Below are 21,513 nucleotides of genomic sequence, written 5' to 3'. Positions count from 1 at the left end.
GATGCATGGATATTATGGAGTTATGACTACTGATTCTTGAAGAGGCCTCAGAGACCAGTTAGTAGTACTCAGAAGATTGTGAAATATGTTCCTATATCATTATACAACACGTTAAGACTACTTTTCACTTTTATTCTTAACAAACAGGCCCCCAAAGCATACTGCCTTTCTCGATCAGTAACAACTTTATGTTGCCCATGTCACTTACTTCATGATAGACTGAGGGTTTGGACAAAGACGGAATTGTGAAACTCAGCACTTTGCTATGTCCCTCCTTGTTAACTATCTCCTGAAAAAAAAACAGAAGATACCAATGGTTACACTGTATTACAGAAACCAGACATTCAAAAATGTTAAATGCTGGGTAGGGATGAATGGATAAAAAAAGCCAACAAATTATTATAGGGACAGATAGGGATACTATAACAATCCGAGTTACAAGGTAGAAATTATCTCTGTATGTGCATTCTATCACAGTGCATTTGTTTTGTTTCTGAAAACTATTCAAATTACTTAGAAAAAGGCACATGCATTTGCATACATAGTCCATCTTAAAAACACTAACTGGAAATCTCAGTATGTTTAAACAGTGTTCTCTCTTTTCAGTTACACACTATTTGCTACCTGTGAAGGTTAATTCTCAATAATTCTGCTCTGAAAACTATTTACCCATCAAGTAATGACTCTACAAGTGATTTGTTTTGGAAATACTATAGCTCTGGAATGACTGCAGCCTCATAAGTTTTGATAGTAGCAAACATCATAGTATTTGCAAAAGCCCAAGTGTGGTAATTCCATACTTAGAGAGAGAGTTAAAGGAAACATGGATGCAAAGCTTTAGAGAAGCTACTTTCCTGCAAGACACCACCATAGCAGTATGTTGGCAGACTTCTCACTCCTGTAAGTTAGTGGAAAACTAATGGGTAAGGCAAAAAAAGATGTGCCTACGTATCACAGAAGAGCACTGAAGTACTTCAGATAAACTCCAGAAGTTCGAAAGCAGACTTGACCAATAACCAACACCACACACAAGAACTTTTCTTTTTTTTTTTTTTTCTCCTAAGTTTTAGCAGCAGATTTCATATATCCAAAGGTAGAGATTAGAGATGAGCTTCAGTGTGTCCTAAACCCCACGCCTTGGAAGGCTGAAGGACTAATTTCACATAGTATTTATTAAAACTCATGGCTTAAAGTAGAATATGAAATGGTAAAAGAAGACTGAGAAGTATCAAGAAGGCACACAGAGCTGTTTTGTCTGAAGAGTTATACAGTTCCTCCACTCTCCATATAAACCACTGATCCTTTAGTTTTCAATATTGCTTCTGCATCAATATGGGAAACAGGTATAGGAGAAAGGAAGAGAAACTGGCTACATCCAAACATTTAAAATCTAAAAACATCAATACTTTTATGCTTCATTCTCATCAGATTTATAATTAAGTTTCAGGAGTGCATTTCAAGACCTGAAGCATATTAGAAAGAAACCAATACCTACAGCCAGGAAAGCCAAAAGTATCAACTGCATGCACTACCACTGTGTGTCTCCAAGCTGAAGGCAGAACAAACTAGTTCATCATCTCAAGATTCAGCCACAATAATTCTATAGTGCTGACAATGTAGTGAATTTAAAATTATCCTGAGCAATACTTAATATTTCAATTTCCTTCAGTAAGAAATTGCAGGACTCTGCTGAGCATGTTAATTCCCTCAAGTTCCAAAAGACCATCATAGACATTTACAGGTTTACTATGTGTATTAGGCTACATCTTTCCTCTTGCTTTTGAAAACATAAAGTAGCTGGTTAAAGAGAACATAAGTATCTAAGCAGGCAACCTACTACCTTTTCAACCTTGTATACTGAAGAACAGCACCATCTTGATTGTTTAAGTTACAAGTTTCATACGACATCAAAAGAGGGGAAGAAGACAGCATCAGTAATGTGACATTACTTTAGCATAAGCATTTATTAGGTCTTAAAGCAGAAGGGGGAAAAAAAATGTTTTCAAAAATCAGGTTGATCTACAGCTTCCTACAGAAGCTTGCTGTAAAATTCTTATGACCCCAAGCAGCTGGAGGTGGATGGCTATGTTACTGAGGAAGTAGCTGTGCATAGCTAGAAGACGTTACTGGACTAGTTTCAAGCTTAACTGTAAATGTGATCTCTCCTAGGAGAAAATCAAGTGACTAAAGCCACATCCATCAACCATTTTAGATGACTTCATTGTAGAAATAAAGACTGAATTGACTTAAGGCATAAGATATACCAAATGCTTCCCAGAAATGTTTTTCTCCTCAGATGCAACTAAGCACACAGAAAACACATAAGGCCTGTACTCTGCCTAAAGAGGAGTTGAATATAAGGGCTCAGGTCTTTTTAAGTAGACTCCTGGGTGAAAAAATGTTTTCACTCGCTTGGTAAAGACACTTGAGATTTTTTTTAGAAGAAGGATGGGAGCTGCCTTCTCCAGATTTTCAAGTGTCCTCTTCCTGTTTTGAAGTTCAGTGTTTCACTTCTCAAAAAGCCTTCCTAAAACATCCAGAACATACAAACTACACTGAAAAGAATCCCAATGGGCACAGTAACACTAAGCTTTTTATAATAGCTATAAAAAGACTAAATGCATAACTCAAATATGGTGCTCTTAAAGGTTCCTTTATAATTCTGTTCTTCAAAGCAGTAATTTAATAACAAACAGTAACTTTTCGTACTAAATACAAAAAAAGGTCAAGGTTATTACAAAATGAAAGGAGACCTTTAATTTCTCAAAGCTAAGCAATCTGTTCAGCAGTCAAGTACTAAGAATTTGTTGAAAGTGATTTTTTTGTGTTTTCCGGTCAAGATAGTCAAAATACATCAGAAAATATGGGCAGCCACTTCAAAAGTAGCACCTCTATGAGATCTCAAGCAGAATGCAAGTTTAATCACCATACCGAGAATTAAGTAACAAAAAAATTAAGCAGACTCCTTTGGCTCCTTCAGCCATTTGTGCATTAACACTTTCCAGGAACCACAAAAAGAACAAAGAAAATATTCACCAAAATAAAAGAATAAAAATTCATGTTGCAGGTTTCTGACATGGACACCAATTCGAAGAGTCAGAACTGAGATACTCAATCACTTCATTTCAATTCTGAAACAAAATTGTTAATTATTCCCCAGTAGAATATTCAATAGAACCCCTCAAATGCACACTAGTATTTTTAGGCCCGAATAATCACATGTGAATACAAACCAAGTTATAAACTCCTAGGAGAAGAGCCTCTATGCATCCACTGCTCTGCAAATCTCTGCTGGCTGAGACAGCAAGATAGCACCACATCAATTCTGGTAGAAACTGCAGCGTAAATCGTAGCAATTTTTCCTCACCGCTGCGATAGAACTCAAAGAGCTGATGGCAAACTGGCTCCAGAAGCTGAAATATAAATTACAATTGTGAATGAATAAAACATTACAAGAAACTGCAACTTTGTGTGGATCAATCCTTTGGACAAAACTGTAAACTGATAAATGTTACATTTTAGCTATTGGGGAATGACTGATGGAATAACTGCCCAAGTCACCTTGTACACTTTTTCATTTCTTACAACATGCTTTTATTATCTGAAAGTGGAGCCTTCCATCCCATGTGAAGAAAGGATTCCAACAGCTTCTTTCTCTCATTTTTAGCTCGCTTCCTCCAGCCTCAAAGGTATAAATAGAGGATATTTGTTATCACCACACCTCATACCATGCCCTCAATATCTTTAGCATACAGGAAAAAGGTTTTGCTATTCTAGAGTTCCAACAGCGTACACACAAATTGCTAGAAGCTTTTACCCACCAAGTGGGAAGAGCTGCATAACACTCAAATTCGAAGTATTACAGTAAGTTAGCATATAGTAGAACTAGTTCACTTTTCCACTCATTGAAATTTTCTAGAAACTTCAATGTATTTATAGGTTTGAGACAGAAATGGGAAGCCTCAAGAGTAATTTTACAATCGGATTTGTTAAGCTGATACAAATGGAAGTAATATATTGAACTGGAAGTAATTCATCAAGCTAGAACAAGTTTAAAAAAAAGACTTAGAAACAATCAAGCAATCAGCTTGCACTGTGTTTCTGGATTTAATGTGCATTCTTGTGCTAACACATACCTCCGCTAGAGGACGAAACATAGTGTTAACCATCATGTATCAGTGTATGGAAGTTATATTTTTATTTTGTCACCTAGATAGGAGATTTCCTAACCCAAGTGGAAAACACTGTCAAAACCAGTAGGCACTTTCAAAGCCAGCTGAACTGGACCGTGAACTCTCAAGCAAAAACTCGAAAGCACATACTCAAAAATAATTTTTGGCAAACACAGCAAACCATCAAACCATCAATAAGAGTTCAGAACTGTAAAAGGATTTCTTCTAAAAAAAAAAAAAAGTGGGGTAAGGAAGGGAAAAAGGGGATTTTTAATTAGATCTTCTAAATCATTTTTCTGCAAGTAATAACTCATAGGAGAACCCTATCACCGAAGAAAATACTCCCTAAAAAAGAATCTAGGCAGTTGATGCACTTATATTAGCAAACTTTAAAAAATTAAATCTGAGATTCCAGCTATTCAGAACTAATTTTATCAGCTCCAGCTAGTATATTGTAAAAAAAAAAAAAAAAAAAAAAGTATTACATAAAATGTGACATTCTCCAATTGCAGCTCTCCGAAAGACAGGATTCAGATGTAACATACCTAAAGGACTAGTTTTGCCACCTTATTTCCTACCTCCAAGTTTTAACATCTTAACTGTTCATATACATGACTCACATAAGCAGACTCTGAATTCATTTTAAACCCAGGAATGTTAGGCTAGTAATAGACCTTCATTGAAATGTATTCCTGCACAAAATCCCCAAAAGTTTCAACCTGAAATTAGGGAATCCAAACCAGACGTGTTTCAGAGTATCTTAGAGATTGCAATGAGAAAAGATACCATAATCATTAGAAATGCCACGACACTTCAGTCCAGAAAGCAAAGTATTACTCAACACCTTTCTGAAAATCCTTAAAAACTGGAATATAGATAAGTACTTTACTGCTAGTAACACACAGATCATGTTTTCCATTTTATTCTAACTACAACACTCAGTTCTGCTATTTGTCTAGGTCACACCTTCAGTTTTTCAATGGAGCAAGCTTTCAAAAAAGCAAGAAACCCATTCTCCTTTTATTGCAGCAATGGAGGCAACCCTCTAGAAGAGCACGTTAGAAAAAAAAAATCTGCTTGCTTTCCTAAGCTTTTCCTCCTGAATACAAAGAAAGTTGAGTCAACATTTCTTACCTCCCAAAGTTACTTCTGAACCCAAAGGAGCTTAGCAGGTTTTAATTCTTTTTAAGAAGTAATTTGGGACAATCTGATCCATTTAAAAAAAAAAAGAGGAACTTTTAGCTTCTGACAGATATAGCTTATCTTTGAAAAAATTATCTGTGAAAAGTCTACAGCAACAGTAAAAAAATTATGCCAAGCTAAACTAGTCATCAGTTTTGAGAGCAGAATATCAAAAGATCCTTCTAGAAAACTTTACCAGAACAAGTGCTTTCCATCTTCAGCTTACGTATTTCACACAATTTGCATGCATCCTTTAATGAAGTATCAGTTCAGAATGATGTGCGTGAACTTTAAAAGGCACATAAATAGCTATGACAGGTATCCATGTTCACATCATTATCTCAGTTGAGACAGCACGTTTAAATGCATAATCAGTACAAAACCAGATTTTCTTCCTCAAAATGCCACCACATGCTACAACCTAATATCAAAACGCACTTATGATTGTTGCTGTTTCAAGATACTGTTCTACACTAAAACAGCTCTAAAAAGTATCTAGACTGAAACAATTTTGAATGCTGGAACAGAAGGATGTCCAAGCAATTTCATCCCTCTTCCTTTTAAGCTGTATCCAAATGCATTAGACACTCCAAACACTTTCTATTTCCTAATGCAAATACCTGCATGGTTACTGTCTAAAAGGACAGCAATAGTAGTTTAGCTAGAAAGCAAAACTCTTGAATTTGTGAAGCAACAAACCTCAATTTTGGTTTTGTTTTTTACTGTTGCACTCGAGTCAATTAAAAGTCCTTTAAATTGTCACATCTACTGAAAACTCTCCTTGCATTGAATTACATTTTTCACCTATCAGAGGCCTGGGAACCTCAGAAGTAGCTAACAAAGTCTTTACTATCAAATCTACTACGAATTGGTGATTTCTTTGCTATAGCAAAGAAGTTGTTCATTTATCTCACAAATTGATTATTAATTTTTTGGAAAAGCAAGCCAAAAAAAAAGTATGAAAAGCAAATATGAAACCAGCAGGAAAATGCAGTCACAGATGAAAATACACACAATTACTTTTCAAATGCTTAAAAAAACCCCCACATCTATCCCCCCAAAACAAGATTAATCACAATTTTAAGGTACAGATATTTATCATATTACAAGTACATATACTCAAATATATACAGATGGGTTGGTTTGTTTTTAATCTCAGCAGTAGTGTCCACTCATTAATCCTTCCCCCTTGCGTTACGTACATGAGATAAGAAAGGACAGCACGTATCCTACACTGTAAAGCAAGTTGTCATTACACAGTGCAGCTAATAGATCTTCAAATAACAGTTGAAAGAGATCACTGGCCTTTGTAACTGCTAGTTTATAAGTATTTTCACAACGTAGAAAGCTCCAAGTAGCCCTTTCCACAGAGTGACAAGTACTCTGAGGACAGTCCAAATAAAGATTTTAGGACTGTTTTCCCAAGGCAGCACAACACTCAGTGTCAGCACTGGCTTTTCATTTTAATTCAAAGTCACACTAACAGGCAAATCTTCGATACCTCACCCCCAGAATTATCCCAATCTTTTCGAGCAGAATTTGCAGGTCCTTCACCACCCTGCTACTAAGGTCCCTGAGAAATATAGTGATAGCCAGAAGTAGTAAGAAATCAAAGAACATATGAAAATATCAATTTGGCTATCAACAGGGAGACTCATCAGATTAATTTACACGTTGATATGCATTCAGAGGACCAGACAGGCTTGACTCAGTAGTTGGAATGACTCAGAATGCCTTTCTGAGCAGCAAAGTAAAAATATGTTTCTTCTTTGCCTCACAACCTGGGAGTTTCTCTATCAGCATTCTCTCTAAAAACCTATCTACTGAAAACATTTTATCCTCTGACCACTATTGGCATCCTCTCAAACCTTGGAAAGGTTCCTTATGCTGGGTCTTTTCAGAAGAGGAACTAAGGACTTGGTGCAGTTTTAAAATAATACACACAAGGTTTGCTGGGTGATAGAAAGTAAGGCAATGCAGTTAACAAGACAACTAAAAACAGCTCAGTATGTTCTGAACTCACCTGGACACTTTAAAATGAGTGCAGTCATGGGGTATGGAACCATTCCTGGCACAGGTACAGAGCAAACCTGCCCCCTTCCCCCCACTTTTTTTCTTTTTTTTTTTTGCCATCATTTCAGCAAGGGTACATCCACTGTATAAACGCATATATGTACACTGTATGTATTTAAACAACAATAAAAACCCTAAACCCTAAGCATTAACTTAGAAGGATTGCAAACCAATCTAACGTTGTTCTCTTGGGTTGTAATAGACAAGCTTCTGATAGTTATAGATTCACATTCAAGTGATACTAAATTACAGAAAGAATTCTGTCTCAAACATCTCTTTAATTCCCTAACATATTTCTCAATTCTATACCCAACTCCTGAAGCCCATGAATATGACCTACAAGCTTAGCTATGATCAGTAGGTTACAAAACTTACAAGTTGTTTCCATGGTAGTATGCCACTGCTAAGAACAAATGTTTTGATGGAGACTCTTCATATAGTTCTGTAGTTCACATAGTTAGAACATGATTAACTAGCACACAAGGTCTTATTTTACTCTGCTGGTGTTATGTCAGACATTTTGCGTGAGAGATCCGATATACTCACTTCACTCTGTGGCTCCTGAATTACTTTGTAAAGAGATGAAATCAAAGCACTCTTGTCTTTCAAGTTTGTGGCATAACTGGATATGGATGCTTCTGGCAGTGTCTGAAAAAAAATATTACAACTACTAGAAAAAGCAATTTTTAATCATTAAAATATAACAGCTATTTCAACAACAATTTTCCATTATGAGTTACTATTTATCAGAGTTTACTATAAACTAAAGTTTGTTTCACAAAGAAATCCTTACTACGGAAATCACCATGTTTGCAAGGCAGTAAAATTGCCAGAAGACAAACTGCATTTTATCATTTTGCCAACAGTTTCATACAGAATGTAATGACAGTGGACAGGAAATAGATAGAAACCAAGAGTTTCACAGGTGCAACCCCACTGAAATTTCACTGTGAAATTTCAGTCCTGTGAAACTTGGCAGTTTGCAGATCCATACTTTAAGGAGTTTTCTCAAGACCGTACACAACTAGTGAACATTATTACAGGATATAGTATTACTCTGAAAGAACACAAATTCCAGTTGACATGAACAGCTCTTCTCTAACACTAAACAGATTTCCTGCCAGTACTTAAGAAGGTAAAAATCTAATCTTTTTAATGACCTTCTGGGAGCTGTACATTTAAACTTACTATTCATAGCTCTTACGGTACTTCTTATCTGCAGTCCTTCAGAGGAGATCATTCTCCACTATACAGATATGAAAACACATTCCCAGTGTATCTAAGCAGACCAGGAACAAAACCTACATTCAAGTTTAGCCCGTACTCAAACCAACAAGACCATTCATCTGTGATACACATTTTCACTGCTCTGTATCAGGAAGTATGCAATCCCAAAGAGGACAAGGGAAAAAAAAAATCCTTTCAAGACATTCGTATATATCACATTACGTCAGCAAAATACAAAGTTACTGTTTTTCTTCATTTTCTACAGCAATCAAGCACTCTTGCGTACTGCTCCAGCAGTGATTCAAACACTACTGGCTAAATATCTGAAAGTGTATACCTTGAACTCTGATAACCACTCCTCCACAACTCCAGTATCCACAGCTAACATCTTCCAACATCTGTTCCAAAACCTTCAGCCTGAAAGAATAAGCAAACACAGTTTGTGAAAACTATTGTAGTCCCTGCATTAAGCAGATGATGAAAATCAAGTCCCTGTGAATATTTAAAGAATCTTATCATGCTTTTACTTGTTAACATTTCACATGCTGACATCACTTTGAACTTTTATTCTACCTCACTTATACAAGCTGCTGAAAGCATTAAGCATAGTCTTCATGTACAGCAGTTTAATAAGTTCCAAGTATGTAATGCGTGGGAAGCTCAATAAGTCAAAGATTTGCAGAAATGGCATTTTGAAAACAGAAAATATTACCTTCTCAATTTCAATTTATTTTTCAGCTTACAGAACTTGAGAGAAAACTGTATGGACTCACTGAAGAGAAATGAATGTTTAAGTTTTTCCTAGTGAACTGCCATTCCTAACTTGGAAAAGGTCACTGAAATAAAGGCTGATGGAAAACCTTTCAATCCTCCCCCACTGTGGCGACTGAAAGACAACAAGCCTGCTGCCTCAGCACGTAGCCTAAGATGGACTCCCCTGCCCAGCATCCTGCACAGTCTCGGACAGAGCAAGAGCATGAGTACCAAGACTTGAACACAAGAGATGCAGCGTGGCTTTTGAAATTAATTTTCCAATTTCTCTTAAATTTTGAGAAAACACTTTAAAACAACTGTCCTTTGGAACAGCTTACTCCGAAACAAAGAGCAACATATCATTAAGGCACATAACTATTAAAAGTTAAAAGAGCATGCCATGGGGGATGCCCTAGGCATCAGTAAACTATTCAACAATACGCATTAGCTTATTCAAATTGTGACCACAGATTTCAAACAATGACAAAATTAAATACTCAGATGAGGAAAAAATTAACACTTACATGGTGAAACATTCAGTCATGTGAGATATCCCATCAAGTTTTGCTTTGCCAATTTAAAATTAGTTATGTAGTACAGGCTTGTTGATGAATGACAAGCAAGGAAAAGTGGGGAGGGGAAGAATTGCCTTGTCTAACACAAATATAAATATTCTGTTCCAAAATCCACACTGTAGCAGAATATATCCAGAGAATTTTAAGAAGCCTAAAGGGAGAAGAACCAGACATGATAATAGTCAGAGTTCACAATAACCCTCCAAAGCAAGTGGGGGGAAGAAAACACCTTAAGTAAGGCTTTACTTAAAGAGAAAGCGGCCAAAATCTTTCAATGCATATGACATGGTTGTGAGGAAATGACTATTCAAACGTGAACAGCAAAAGGCATAAAATTGAACAGGCTGTCCAGCAACTTCTTAAACCATTTAAATACACAATAATAGCATCAGGAGCCAGAGATTTCTGCCCGCCACCCTACCCTCACCCCCGCATTATCATTAAATAGATGACCTGGGCAGGTCCATGGGGAGCCAGCTAGGGCAATGTCCTCTTACAACCCCAGAAAGATATGGAAGTCTGCGTAAAGCATACAAGAACAGTGCTTGCTGAGGATGACAGGGAAATAAGGAAGGACTAGGAATTATAAACCACACAGGGCTAGATTTAATTTCTGGAGAAAAGAGCAGCAGTAGCTTTTAACAGCCAGGAGGTACAATATTGCAGCAGTTTCACTAAAAGGCTCCTCCTGACAGGTAGAGGGTTGGAGCAGCTCCATGAGATGGATACCAGCAACATCAGACAACCCACAGACAAGTGAGGAAGTGGCAGACTAGGTGGGCAAGCAAAGGGTACAGTGATGTAGGCAAGAGACCTCATAAACAAAAAAAACCCCACAGAGCTAACCAGGGCCCCACCTCAAATGTAAGCACATATATACCAGCACTGCCTGCAGGGCAGCACGATGAAGGAAGCTCCAATACCTTTTCTAGCAAATCAGCAGGACTGTGTGCCTCTGTAAAGTGCCCAGACACTAACACACATGCAGCGTGGTGACGAGGCAGGAGGAATTAGTAGTCAGGGTGCAGTTACAGGGCTATGATCTCAACGGGATCACTGAGACACAACAGCATAGCTCACATCACCAGACTACTGCCACAGCTGGAACTAGGCTCTTTAAGGACAGCCTGGGATGGTGAGGAAGGAAAGCTGACCTTTATCTGGAGAACAGCAGGGGTGCACAGAGTTCTACCCTGCAATGGACAATGAAACAGCTGAGAGCTTATGGGTCACGGATGAGAGGGCAGACCAACATGGGTGACATTATGGCAGGTGTCTGCTACTCATCACCTGATCAAGACAAAATATATGAGACCTTGTTCCTACAACTGAAGAAGCCTCACATTTGCAGGCACCTGATCCTCACATCGAACATGAACTACCCCTGTTACCTCCTGAAAGGGCAACACAACAGGGAACAAGCAACCTAGAAGGTTTTTGGGAGTGCACCGATTATAACTTCCTGAAGGAGGGTACCAAGGAGCTAACAAGGGTAGGCACTCTGCTGAACATAATTATAAACATGGAAAAACTGAGCAGTGATGTGAAGGATCCCAAAAGGAAGAAGGATCAAAGCAAGGAGGAGGATCAAGAATACTCTGGAATGGTTCACAGGCTTTTGCCAAAATATCATCAGCAACAGGAAGACTAGGTCTCCATGACTGAGTGGGGCAGAGGACCTGCTGACACAAGATATGGAAAAGGCTGAGGTACTCACTGCCACCTTTGCTTCTGTTGTTACCAGCAAGAGCAGCTCGCAGGAATCCCAGGCCTCCGAGCGCAGAAAATCCCCACAGCTCCCAGGCTCAAAGGGCTCTCACCAGTGGCACAAAGCCCAGCTGGAAACCTGGCCTTACTCCTGTACACCAGGGGTCAATACCCACACCAGGACCATTTAACATCTTCATTAACGAAGGTGGGCGATGGGACAGAGCCCACCCTCAACACATTTGCAGGTAACACAAAGCCCGGAGGAGAAGGCCATACCCCAGAGGGGTGCGCTGCCATTCACAGGGACATGGACAGGCAGGAGACGTGAGCCAACACACCCATCTCAGCAAGCTTAAAGGGCAACGTCGAGCCCTGCCCCCGGAGACAAACCACCCCAGGCACCAGCACACACAGGGGCCAGGCAGCTGGAAAGCAGCTTTGCAGAAAAAGCCCCAGGGGTCTTCATGAACATGAGGAATGCGAGCCAGCCACATGCGCCCCGACAGCAAAGACAGCCAACAGCCTTAGGGAAATGATCCTTCCCAGTGGTTGGCCCTGGCGAGACACATTTGGAACACTGGGCTCCCCAGCCCAACAGACACATGGACATACTGGAGAGAATATGGGAAAGGGCCACAAAGCTGACAGATGAACTGGAGCACCTCTTAACCGAGGAGAGGCTGAGAGAGCTGGGACTGTTAAGTCTGGAGAAAAGAATGCTCACAGGGATTTTATGAATGTAGATCATTACCTCAAGGGAGGGAATAAAGACAACAGAGCCAGGCTCTTCTCATTGGTGTCCTGTGACAGGACAAAAGGCAATGGGCACAAATTGAAAAAGGGTTTAAATGTAATTTCATGTAAGGGTTATTGAACACTACAACAGGTTGCCCAGAGTGGCTGAGGAGTCTCCACCCTTGGAGATATTCAAAACCCAGTTGGACAAGGTCACGAGCCACCTGTTCCAATTTTCACTACTTTGAGCAAAGGAGGTTGGACTTGATGATCTCCAGAGGTTCACTCAAATCTCATCCAATCTGTCATCCTGTATCAACAAAGAAATAGGCAGGACTGTCGTGAAGGAAACTCGTCTAGCTAGATACCAACTCTTTCTGATCAGCACTGATGGTCTCTAAAGGTATAATGATGACAAGAGGGATTAGGGGCCTCTGAATGGTATAGGTTGTGTGTCAAACCCTGCTGAGAAGCGAGGCTCTTAAGGATAATACTGTGTGCTAACAAACACAAGGGCTAGTCCTACTGCAATTATTGAAGCAACGACTTCATCAGTTCCTACAGAATCACACAATCTACTAGCCCTATTTTTATTCCTGTGAAGGCAGACAAAGCTTTTGCAAGGTCACATGCTTCAGCACAGTCGACAATAGTAACCATTCCCAACTGAGCCCCATTAATAGCACAAATACTTGTGCTAATATTGACTGTTCAGAGCAAGAAACCTATGATTTAAAAGTGTCCAGAGGAGTCCTGCATACTCTAAGTCTGTAGTTGACACCACATTTATTGAAGAGATGCTTTTTTTCACCTATTTCTACTGACCATCAAGCATTATTTTCAGATTAAAGGCTCGCAGAGAACACAGGATTCGTTTGACCAGTAAAAGCAGTAAGCATCTTTGGCTGGCATTATCTATTGGACTAAGGACAATACTTAAAGCTGTGATGACTACATATTTGAAGGCAAGTCTTTTCGGCAAAAGCATGAACTTTTGAAATGAAATCTATAAAAAGCTGAACTAAAAGAAACAGGACAACATTTTTGCTGATCAGGTCTTTGATTTTTAAAGTAGCAGAGGCATTCCATTGAGAGTTAATGCACTTGAGATGCACAGAAGATAAGACGGTCTTCCTTTTACCGTCACACATTAAAGAATCTATATACCCTTCTGAATACACTGTTTAACCTCAAGCACACATGCATCCACGGTAATACATATTTGAGTGTCACAAATAAGAAAACTAATTTTATCATTATTTTCCTTTGAAACAAAGATTAAGGTTATTTGTTAAACTGACCTCTCCCTAGAAGGAAAAAGCTTCAACACCACACATCAGGTGTGTGGGATCTATAAAAACAGGCAGTTGACCTATGGTTTTGCTGAGGATTGCCACATTTTGTGCTAGTTAAATAATAGGTCTCCTTGGACTGCAACAATGTATGGAGGCAAACCCAAGATTGTTCTAAAGGAAGGACTAACACATTTCAGTTAACAATGCAATTTTTTTCAAAGCCCATAGGAAGTTTACAAAAAGTAACTCTAAAATGGACTTTTTAACACAGTAGGCTAAAATAAGGCCTTATTTATAGCATCTGCTGACCTTTTACAGAAAAAAATCCCAAGAGGATTAAAAAAGCATGCCTTAATTACAGCTCTGAGTGGATTTAAGGGCAAGATATAAGCCACTGTAAGCATTAGATGCCCCGAGTCACTATGGAATTAAAGCAACAAAAAGTGGATAAAGTAAACATATGCTACTTTGAAAAAAGCTGTAAAATTATACTGAGAATGTACTTTATAAATACCAAAACTGTAATGAAAATTCAAACAATCCAGCAAGCACTACACAGCATTTCTCCCCCAAAAAGAGTCTTGTTTTAAGGTATATCAGCATGTAATTCCCCTTGAATAGACTTTTCTCCCTGGTCCCTTCTTATGTCCCTGCAAAGAGTTCAGATGAGTGGAGTTTGAGAATTTCTTTTTTTAAAAGTTGCTTTTGTCCCCACAAATCAAACAATACTTTGACTAAAACTGATGAGCAACTTTGAATGTCCCCATGCTCCTCATTCCAAGACACTAAGAGGCAGTCATTTGGATGTCCTGATAGAAGAGTTATAGGAAAGGGGAAGAAGTCTCAAAAATTCAACTGATACCACAAAATGATTTGTGATGGATCTCAGTAATAGTCAGGTTGTCACATCTGTGTTGAAGTTTTATTAGATACATATATATTCTTAGCTTATATCATACATGAAGTAAAACAACTTCAGGTGACACTCTTCCATTGCAGGTCTTAGCACATTACTTTACATTTGCCACATGAGGAACGCAGGCATAGATGCTGCAGCCCAGCTAACACGTGGCAGATTTATCTGTGTGTTTATGCCTTGTGAGTTAGAAGCACTTTGGAGCATTTTCGACAAGACTCAACTTGGATTAGCAGCAAGAAATAGGATTTATACTAAACAATAATTAACAAACTAGCTTTCCTAGTAGAACATTTATTTAAAGTAAGCATACATAAAGCCACACAGCCCTTACTAATCTCTAACATTGGAACCCTAGGACATATGCAACTTGAGCTCCAATATCAACAAGAGGAGAGTAAGTCTAACTTACATTCCACTCGAAGTCTGCAATGCATTTTGATATAGCTTGAGGTAAGACTGTTCTCTGGATCTGTTGCCAAGTAATAAGCAGCCTCTGAGAGCTGTAAATTGATCTTGCTCTATTCTAATACTATAATAAAACTCCCCTTACACAGAAGATATCAATTTTTGCTTCATTTCAAGCTGAGTAGTACAACTGGAATAAGATACCAAGCCAGTTTATCTGACAAAAGCAAGTCTTGTTTGGAAGAGACTTTGTAGAAGTCTCTACAAAGACCTTTCTTTTTTCCATTATAGCACAAATACAACAGGAAATTTCTGAACTTACTGTTTTTAATAGAGGGGGAGAAAAAGTTGCTATGCCCTGAGCTGGGGGAGGGCAAGCCAAGATGAATTTTCTAAAAACTTATTAATGGATCCATCTACTTAAATGGCTTCAGATTTTCATACCTATCACTCAAGACTTTTTTAATACAGTAATATCAAATCATAGCCTTGAATGAAGTCACAGACAACACTTGCACAGGTTGTTCTTTAAAAAGAAATTCTCACAAATAGGTGGCTTTCCTATCCTTTAAAGCTACACAGCCTTTATAAAATTCATCCACAGAATGCACATGCGCAAATGAAATCTGGATTAAGTACAAAGAGGCTGGACTTGGATGAAGACTGAACTCTTGAGTTCTACAGAACTGACCTTCTGGAACCACAGTATTAGGCATCTGCTAGTAGAAGTCACAGCTGGAAAAAACAAAACCAAGAGCCAAAAACTGCTCAAGTCCCATCCCCTGGGAATTACTAGAAGAGGAGGGAAAGCATATGCTGTGTCCTTATCTAATCTGAAAAGTGTCTGTTTGGAGGTTTGTACTATTTGCTAAGAAAAATTTTTTTAGCCTAGGGGAAAAATGGAGCAGAAAGTTAAGATTTTTATGAACCATCAGCCAAATTTGTCAACTCATCCCAGAAGAGGAACAAAACAAACTTGTGAGCATTCTGTTAGGATGTACCAGACCCATATGAGATCAAGTCCCCGGTACATGTTGATCTTGTGTTGTATAGTAGTTTGTACACAAAAGTAGGGAAGGGCCAATTAGGACTCAGCTTTTCTTACCCTTTGAAGTGGTACTAGTAGTATTAAAAACTTTTTAATCAGCTCTGCCTCGTACATCCAAGTTCACTTAAGGACTACAGCCATGTTGCTGAACCCTCTTCTCTCCCAACATGTTTCAGAGACAATGACACAACCCTTGGTAAGCCTCAGAACAGGAAAGAGCAATCAGGCAAGTGTATTCTTTTATAAATTGACAAAGAAGAGAATGTATTTTCCTGATGTTAATGCACAATTCATTCTAGTGATACAGTGATCTGTTCATTTACCATACAACTTTTAATATGGTCAAGCTATCCTGTTCAAACAGATACTTATAGATGCAGTAATGGATAGCAAATCATTCAAAGTGTCTTGAGAAAAGAAACCAATGCTACTGTGGACTCCAAAAACCACACCAGCAAGTTTCAGAAACACAAAGGCCAGGTCTGACTTCTCGACATTTTTCAAACTTGCACAAAGAAACAAAAACCCCATTGTGCTAAGCCTGAAACAGTCACATGCTCTATTCAAATATACAATGCAAGCAGTGCTTAAAGACTCAGTATCAAATATTCTCTGATAATTGCTATCTTCAGTGTAAAATCAGGCAGTGTCAACAAGATAGCTACGGTGCTAAGCATCACTGACTCAGGCTCAAGCAAATTCCTAAAATGTCAAGGGGTGGCTGTTCAGCATCTTCTAGCAGGAGAACTAACAAGCATTAGGTGAAACTATAGTTGACAGGCTCAAAACAAACAGAAGGGATTACCAGAAACAAAACAAAGAAAGTATGCATTAAGTCCCAAGTCTAAGTACATGAACTTTACATAAATGCACAAAAAAAAGAAGCCTTCATGGAAGAATCCATCCCCAGCCACTAAATATAAGAGCACTTCTTGCAGTTCAGAAAGTTGAAGTCAGAAGTTGCTCCCCCAGGACACACTTCCAGCTTCCCCTATCGGGTCCTTTCTAGGCCTCTATTAACAGTCACTGTTAGACAACGAGGTTCAGAAATTCTAGTCTGATTCAGTATGGTCATTACTGCAGTCATCTTCACAATACAGTAGTGAACCTACACAAAGAAAACCGTTTTGAACATGTTTGTTCCCAGTGGTTTGTAAAGGTTACTGAACCTTAGGAACTGAAACTGCAGTCAATTTGAACTTCTTATTGCCAAGGGCATTTTTCAGTTTTGCTGCTTTTTTCCCCTCTCTGCCCCACTCTGTCAGTGCTAGAGGCAACCACCTTATTTGCTGCTTACACTTTAGATGACAATACGGAACATCAGCCTAAAAGAGTCAGGGGTCAATAGGCTTTTCCATTATGTAGATTTAAACAAGATTTCCTGATCTTGTGCACATACGCTTCTTGAACATTTTACACTTGGGATATGACAGAAGTGATAGATATTTGCCCATCAAATGGAAAGGTCCTCCTGAATGATATAAGTTTTTAAAATCACAGGGCTAATAATATTCAGACACAGATGACAGACCTCAATTCAGTTTTGATGATGGCAAATAAGGAACAAAAACAGTTACTCTAATGAAAGAAAGTGTCTATTAACTAGACTGTACAGAAGCTATAAATAACTGTTTTAAAGGCAGTTGTTTCTTGTGTAAAGGATCCAGCACCACAGAATACTGACACTTTGCAGCCCAGAAGCCTACACACAAATATTTGGCATATCAAACTGTAACTCACCCTTCTACAACCTTCCAATTCTGTCAATAGGAAGAAAAAAAAAAACCCAACCCCAAAATCCAAACCTACAGTTGATGTCATAACACCATTTACAATGCCAGTAAATAGTCATATGGGCACACATGATCCAAAACGTTAATGATGAAAGCTTTCTAAAGTCTTGAGTGGAAGGTGGGGTCCCTGTAAGCGCAGACTTTTAAAGATTTTAATACTGATCTTTGACTCCTGGCAATTATATTTGCTCAACTTCAGATTAGCAAACAACAATTACAAACCACCTTTGTATACAACTAACCTTGTACTTGCTCTTTACCAGTAAGGAAATAATCCTTTCAAGGCAACCAAATGACTCACACCAACTGAGCAACTCACCAAGATACAGATATGAGATTACATGTCAATAGATTCACTTGAATTTATACAAGCCATAGTAAGTCAGATTTATATTGTCGAAGCAGTACAAAAGCAGCCCTAGCAGTACAGTTCCAAACTCAAGTAAAATGAAGTAACTTCCACAGCTTGAATATTTTTTTTTAATCCTACTTTACTATTTCTTCCTTGCTGCCTTCTGCACAAAAGCACACTAAGTACAGCTGCCATACTGGTAGCCACAGAGTCAGTCAAAACTGACCACCTGTAAACCAACTTATCTCCGGTTACATCCCATTCTCCATCTTGCAGAAGCCCTACTCTCTTTCAAGCTATTTCATTTGCAGTATACCCTCAGGCATTGGCTTTTCTACCATCTGTAATACACCAATAGTAACATTCATTGTAGAAAAATAAAGAGCTATTTTTTTCAAAAGGTTTTTTTAGCAGCTGAAATATACTTGCTGCTTCTTTTGGTTTACTTCATGCAAATGCTATTGTTTACATCTTAAGTCTTTAAGAAAGAACAGATACAAACAGCCTAATCTTAAGTAAAATAAAATCCATGTGGTTGGAAAAAAAAAATCTTGTCTTAAAGTATGTTCTTACTTATTCTGGATTAATATAGTTAACAGTTTAATATACACAAAGAAAAATTAAGATAATTATATGCATCATAAGCCAATAGAATTTAAATTAAAGTAACATTAAAGTGAGTACAACCACAAGCTTAACCAAACATAACTGAAATGAGAAAAAGACGTGTAGAAGGGAACAGTGTGCTAGTACCACAAGTGTGACCTAATCCACATGGGTTTTCCAGTTTTCCAGTCCACAAAATTTCATAGTATTAACACAAAGGTATTTATGCTCTGATAAGAACACACTAGAAAGCTTTAGAAATTTTGACTGTTTTCTATGTATCAGCACTCCTGTAGCCTGTATCAAGAGAGTCTATGAGCAGGCAATACCACAGTACACGACACTGTGCTCTTACCAATTCTGCAAGGGAAAGCGGGGCTGCAGAAGTTACCCACTTAGAAGAAACATTCTCTACAGACCTGCAAGCAAAGTAAACTTACTGTTCTCACTTGCCCTAGTTTCCGTAAGCCCAAAGTACACTACACCCCAGTGAAGCCAGGAAGTTCCCCTGAAACCCAAAGACAAATCTTAAATAGTGAAATAGAATAAACTACGCAGAGAGAATAATTATGTTGCAGTTCTCGTTTCAGTGTTACATACAAGTGTTGAACCAACCAATGGTCTTTTCAAGAGCACGGAGCATTATTTTGATAGCAATGCCGTGACATTTAGTTCCGTGCTTCCTCAAACTTCGGTGCTACAGCAGTACACCTTTACTAGTAGTTATTCATTTAATCTAGCTGTTTGTGAAGTCTGTTTGCTGCAAGCTAATTTTAAAAACAGGTTTTCCTTTCTAAGTGAAAATTGCAAGTCTTCTCAAGTTAAGAGTTTGTTCAGAGCTTTCAGCCACATATCAAAAAGAAAGGCATCAGGTAATTCAGCTGTTGGAAAGGCTCTCAATGTAAAGCACACATAAGCAGATGCTGCACAATAGCTTGCGTATGAGCTAAAAAAGCATGTGGAGAATTGAGCAGAGGCTGTACTTCACCTCTGACCATCGACTGTTAAAGGCACAATTCCAACACCTTCTACCATTACAGAATGTAGTTTCAGCTACAGCAAGTGGAGAAGCATTCATCTGACAAGTAGTTTAGCAGTGACTTAGAAGGAAAAAGACTCAGCTCACGAAGCACAGACAGGAGTTTGAGCAGGCTCTTCACCTTCCATTTTTAATCCTCTTCACCTTCTACTGTTTAGGAGCAACATTAAGAATGCAATGCTTTTGGCCAAAACTTCCCAACTCCACTGGCTGAAAATGATACTTTGGGAGATTCTGCCCATTACAGCCCCATTCTAGGTATCTGCACCTCATCTAATTTGAAAAGCAGAGATGTCCACCTGCAGGCCAGAAACTGACTTTAGAAGATACTACACAAACCCCACGAGGGAGGAATTTTGTGACAGCTCTCAGGACTTCATTTCAACTGAATCTTCCTTCTGCCTCCATATAATGCAGGGAATGCCACAAACTTGAGAATTAGGTTGCAAAAGTTACAGGTGCTTCAGAAGCGACTTATTTTCATTTGCCATAAATTAGTTAAGTTCTAAAAACTTTTTTTTTTTTTAATAGTATTACTAGCATGAAAACCATTTAAAGAGAATTCTGTCTGCTTTGAAATCATAGCCTCCTTTGCCAGACAGTCACACATGTCCAGTTGAAACCTCCCTCTACAACCTGGACTCCTTCTCTGCAAGCATTCCTAAGTTTTCACGTACCCACAAATATGAACTATCCTTTCAAAGCATTTCCACTTATAGCTGCGGAAGTCCAACACATTGTATTTGAAACAAGTATGAAACTATGCTTTTGGCATAAAGCCTGGGCCAGGTCAATGATTTGGATGTCCCAGAAATAGGCTTTACAGAATTTAGTACACTGCAAGAATAACCATTAAGGCGTGTTTACCCAGGGTAGATCTACAATATCGTGTAATAACACCAGACATGATCAAACATGACTGCAATGGAAGAGTTCGATTTTACTTTTACTCCAAAGCATTTATTTTAAATGAGCGGTATGATCATAGAATCGCTTTGGTTGGAAAAGACCTTTAGAATCATCGAGTCCAACCTTTAATCTAACCCTGCCATCCCACCACTAAACTAAACCATGTCCCTAAGCACCTCATCTATCCTTCTTTTAAATACCTCCAAGGATGGGGACTCTACCACCTCCCTGGGCAGCCCATTCCAGAGCCTGACAACCCTTTCAGTGAAGAAGTTTTTCCTAATATCTAACCTAAACCTGCCCTGGCGCAGCTTCAAACCATTCCCCCTCGTCCTATCATCTGTTACCAGGGAGAAGAGGCCGACCCCCACCTCCCTACAGCCTCCTTTCAGGTAGCTGTAGAGGGCGATCAGGTCTCCCCTCAGCCTCCTCTTCTCCAGACTAAACAACCCCAGTTCCCTCAGCCGTTCCTCGTATGACTTGTGCTCCAGACCCCTCACCAGCTTGGTTGCTCTCCTCTGGACATGCTCCAGCAATGCAACATCCTTCTTGTAGTGAGGGGCCCAAAACTGAACACAGTATTCGAGGTGCGGCCTCACCAGCACCGAGTACAGGGGCACGATGACTTCCCTTGTCCTGCTGGTCACACTATTCCTGATACAGGCCAGGATGCCATTGGCCTTCTTGGCCACCTGGGCACACTGCTGGCTCATATTCAGC

General features: G+C 38.9%; 1 protein-coding gene across 2 annotated transcripts in view; it reads right to left on the bottom strand.

Annotated features, from left to right (window-relative positions):
- FAM126A (family with sequence similarity 126 member A) overlaps positions 1 to 9,078 on the bottom strand; it is a 28,085-nt gene extending 19,007 nt beyond the window's left edge. For both annotated transcript variants that reach the window (XM_009638678.2, XM_035894099.1), the window contains exons 1-4: positions 8,992 to 9,078; positions 7,974 to 8,075; positions 3,234 to 3,413; positions 209 to 289 (exon numbers count right to left, since the gene is read on the bottom strand). In XM_009638678.2, the coding sequence (XP_009636973.1) occupies positions 209 to 289; positions 3,234 to 3,413; positions 7,974 to 8,075; positions 8,992 to 9,042 (414 nt within the window). In that variant the 5' untranslated portion in view covers positions 9,043 to 9,078. The remainder of the gene's footprint in view (positions 1 to 208; positions 290 to 3,233; positions 3,414 to 7,973; positions 8,076 to 8,991) is intronic.
- Between the last annotated feature and the right edge of the window lie 12,435 nt (positions 9,079 to 21,513).

Source organism: Egretta garzetta, unplaced genomic scaffold (genome assembly GCF_000687185.1).
Source record: "Egretta garzetta isolate BGI_Z169 unplaced genomic scaffold, ASM68718v1 scaffold94, whole genome shotgun sequence".
NCBI lineage: Eukaryota > Metazoa > Chordata > Aves > Pelecaniformes > Ardeidae > Egretta > Egretta garzetta.
This window is presented reverse-complemented; position numbering and strand designations above follow the sequence as displayed.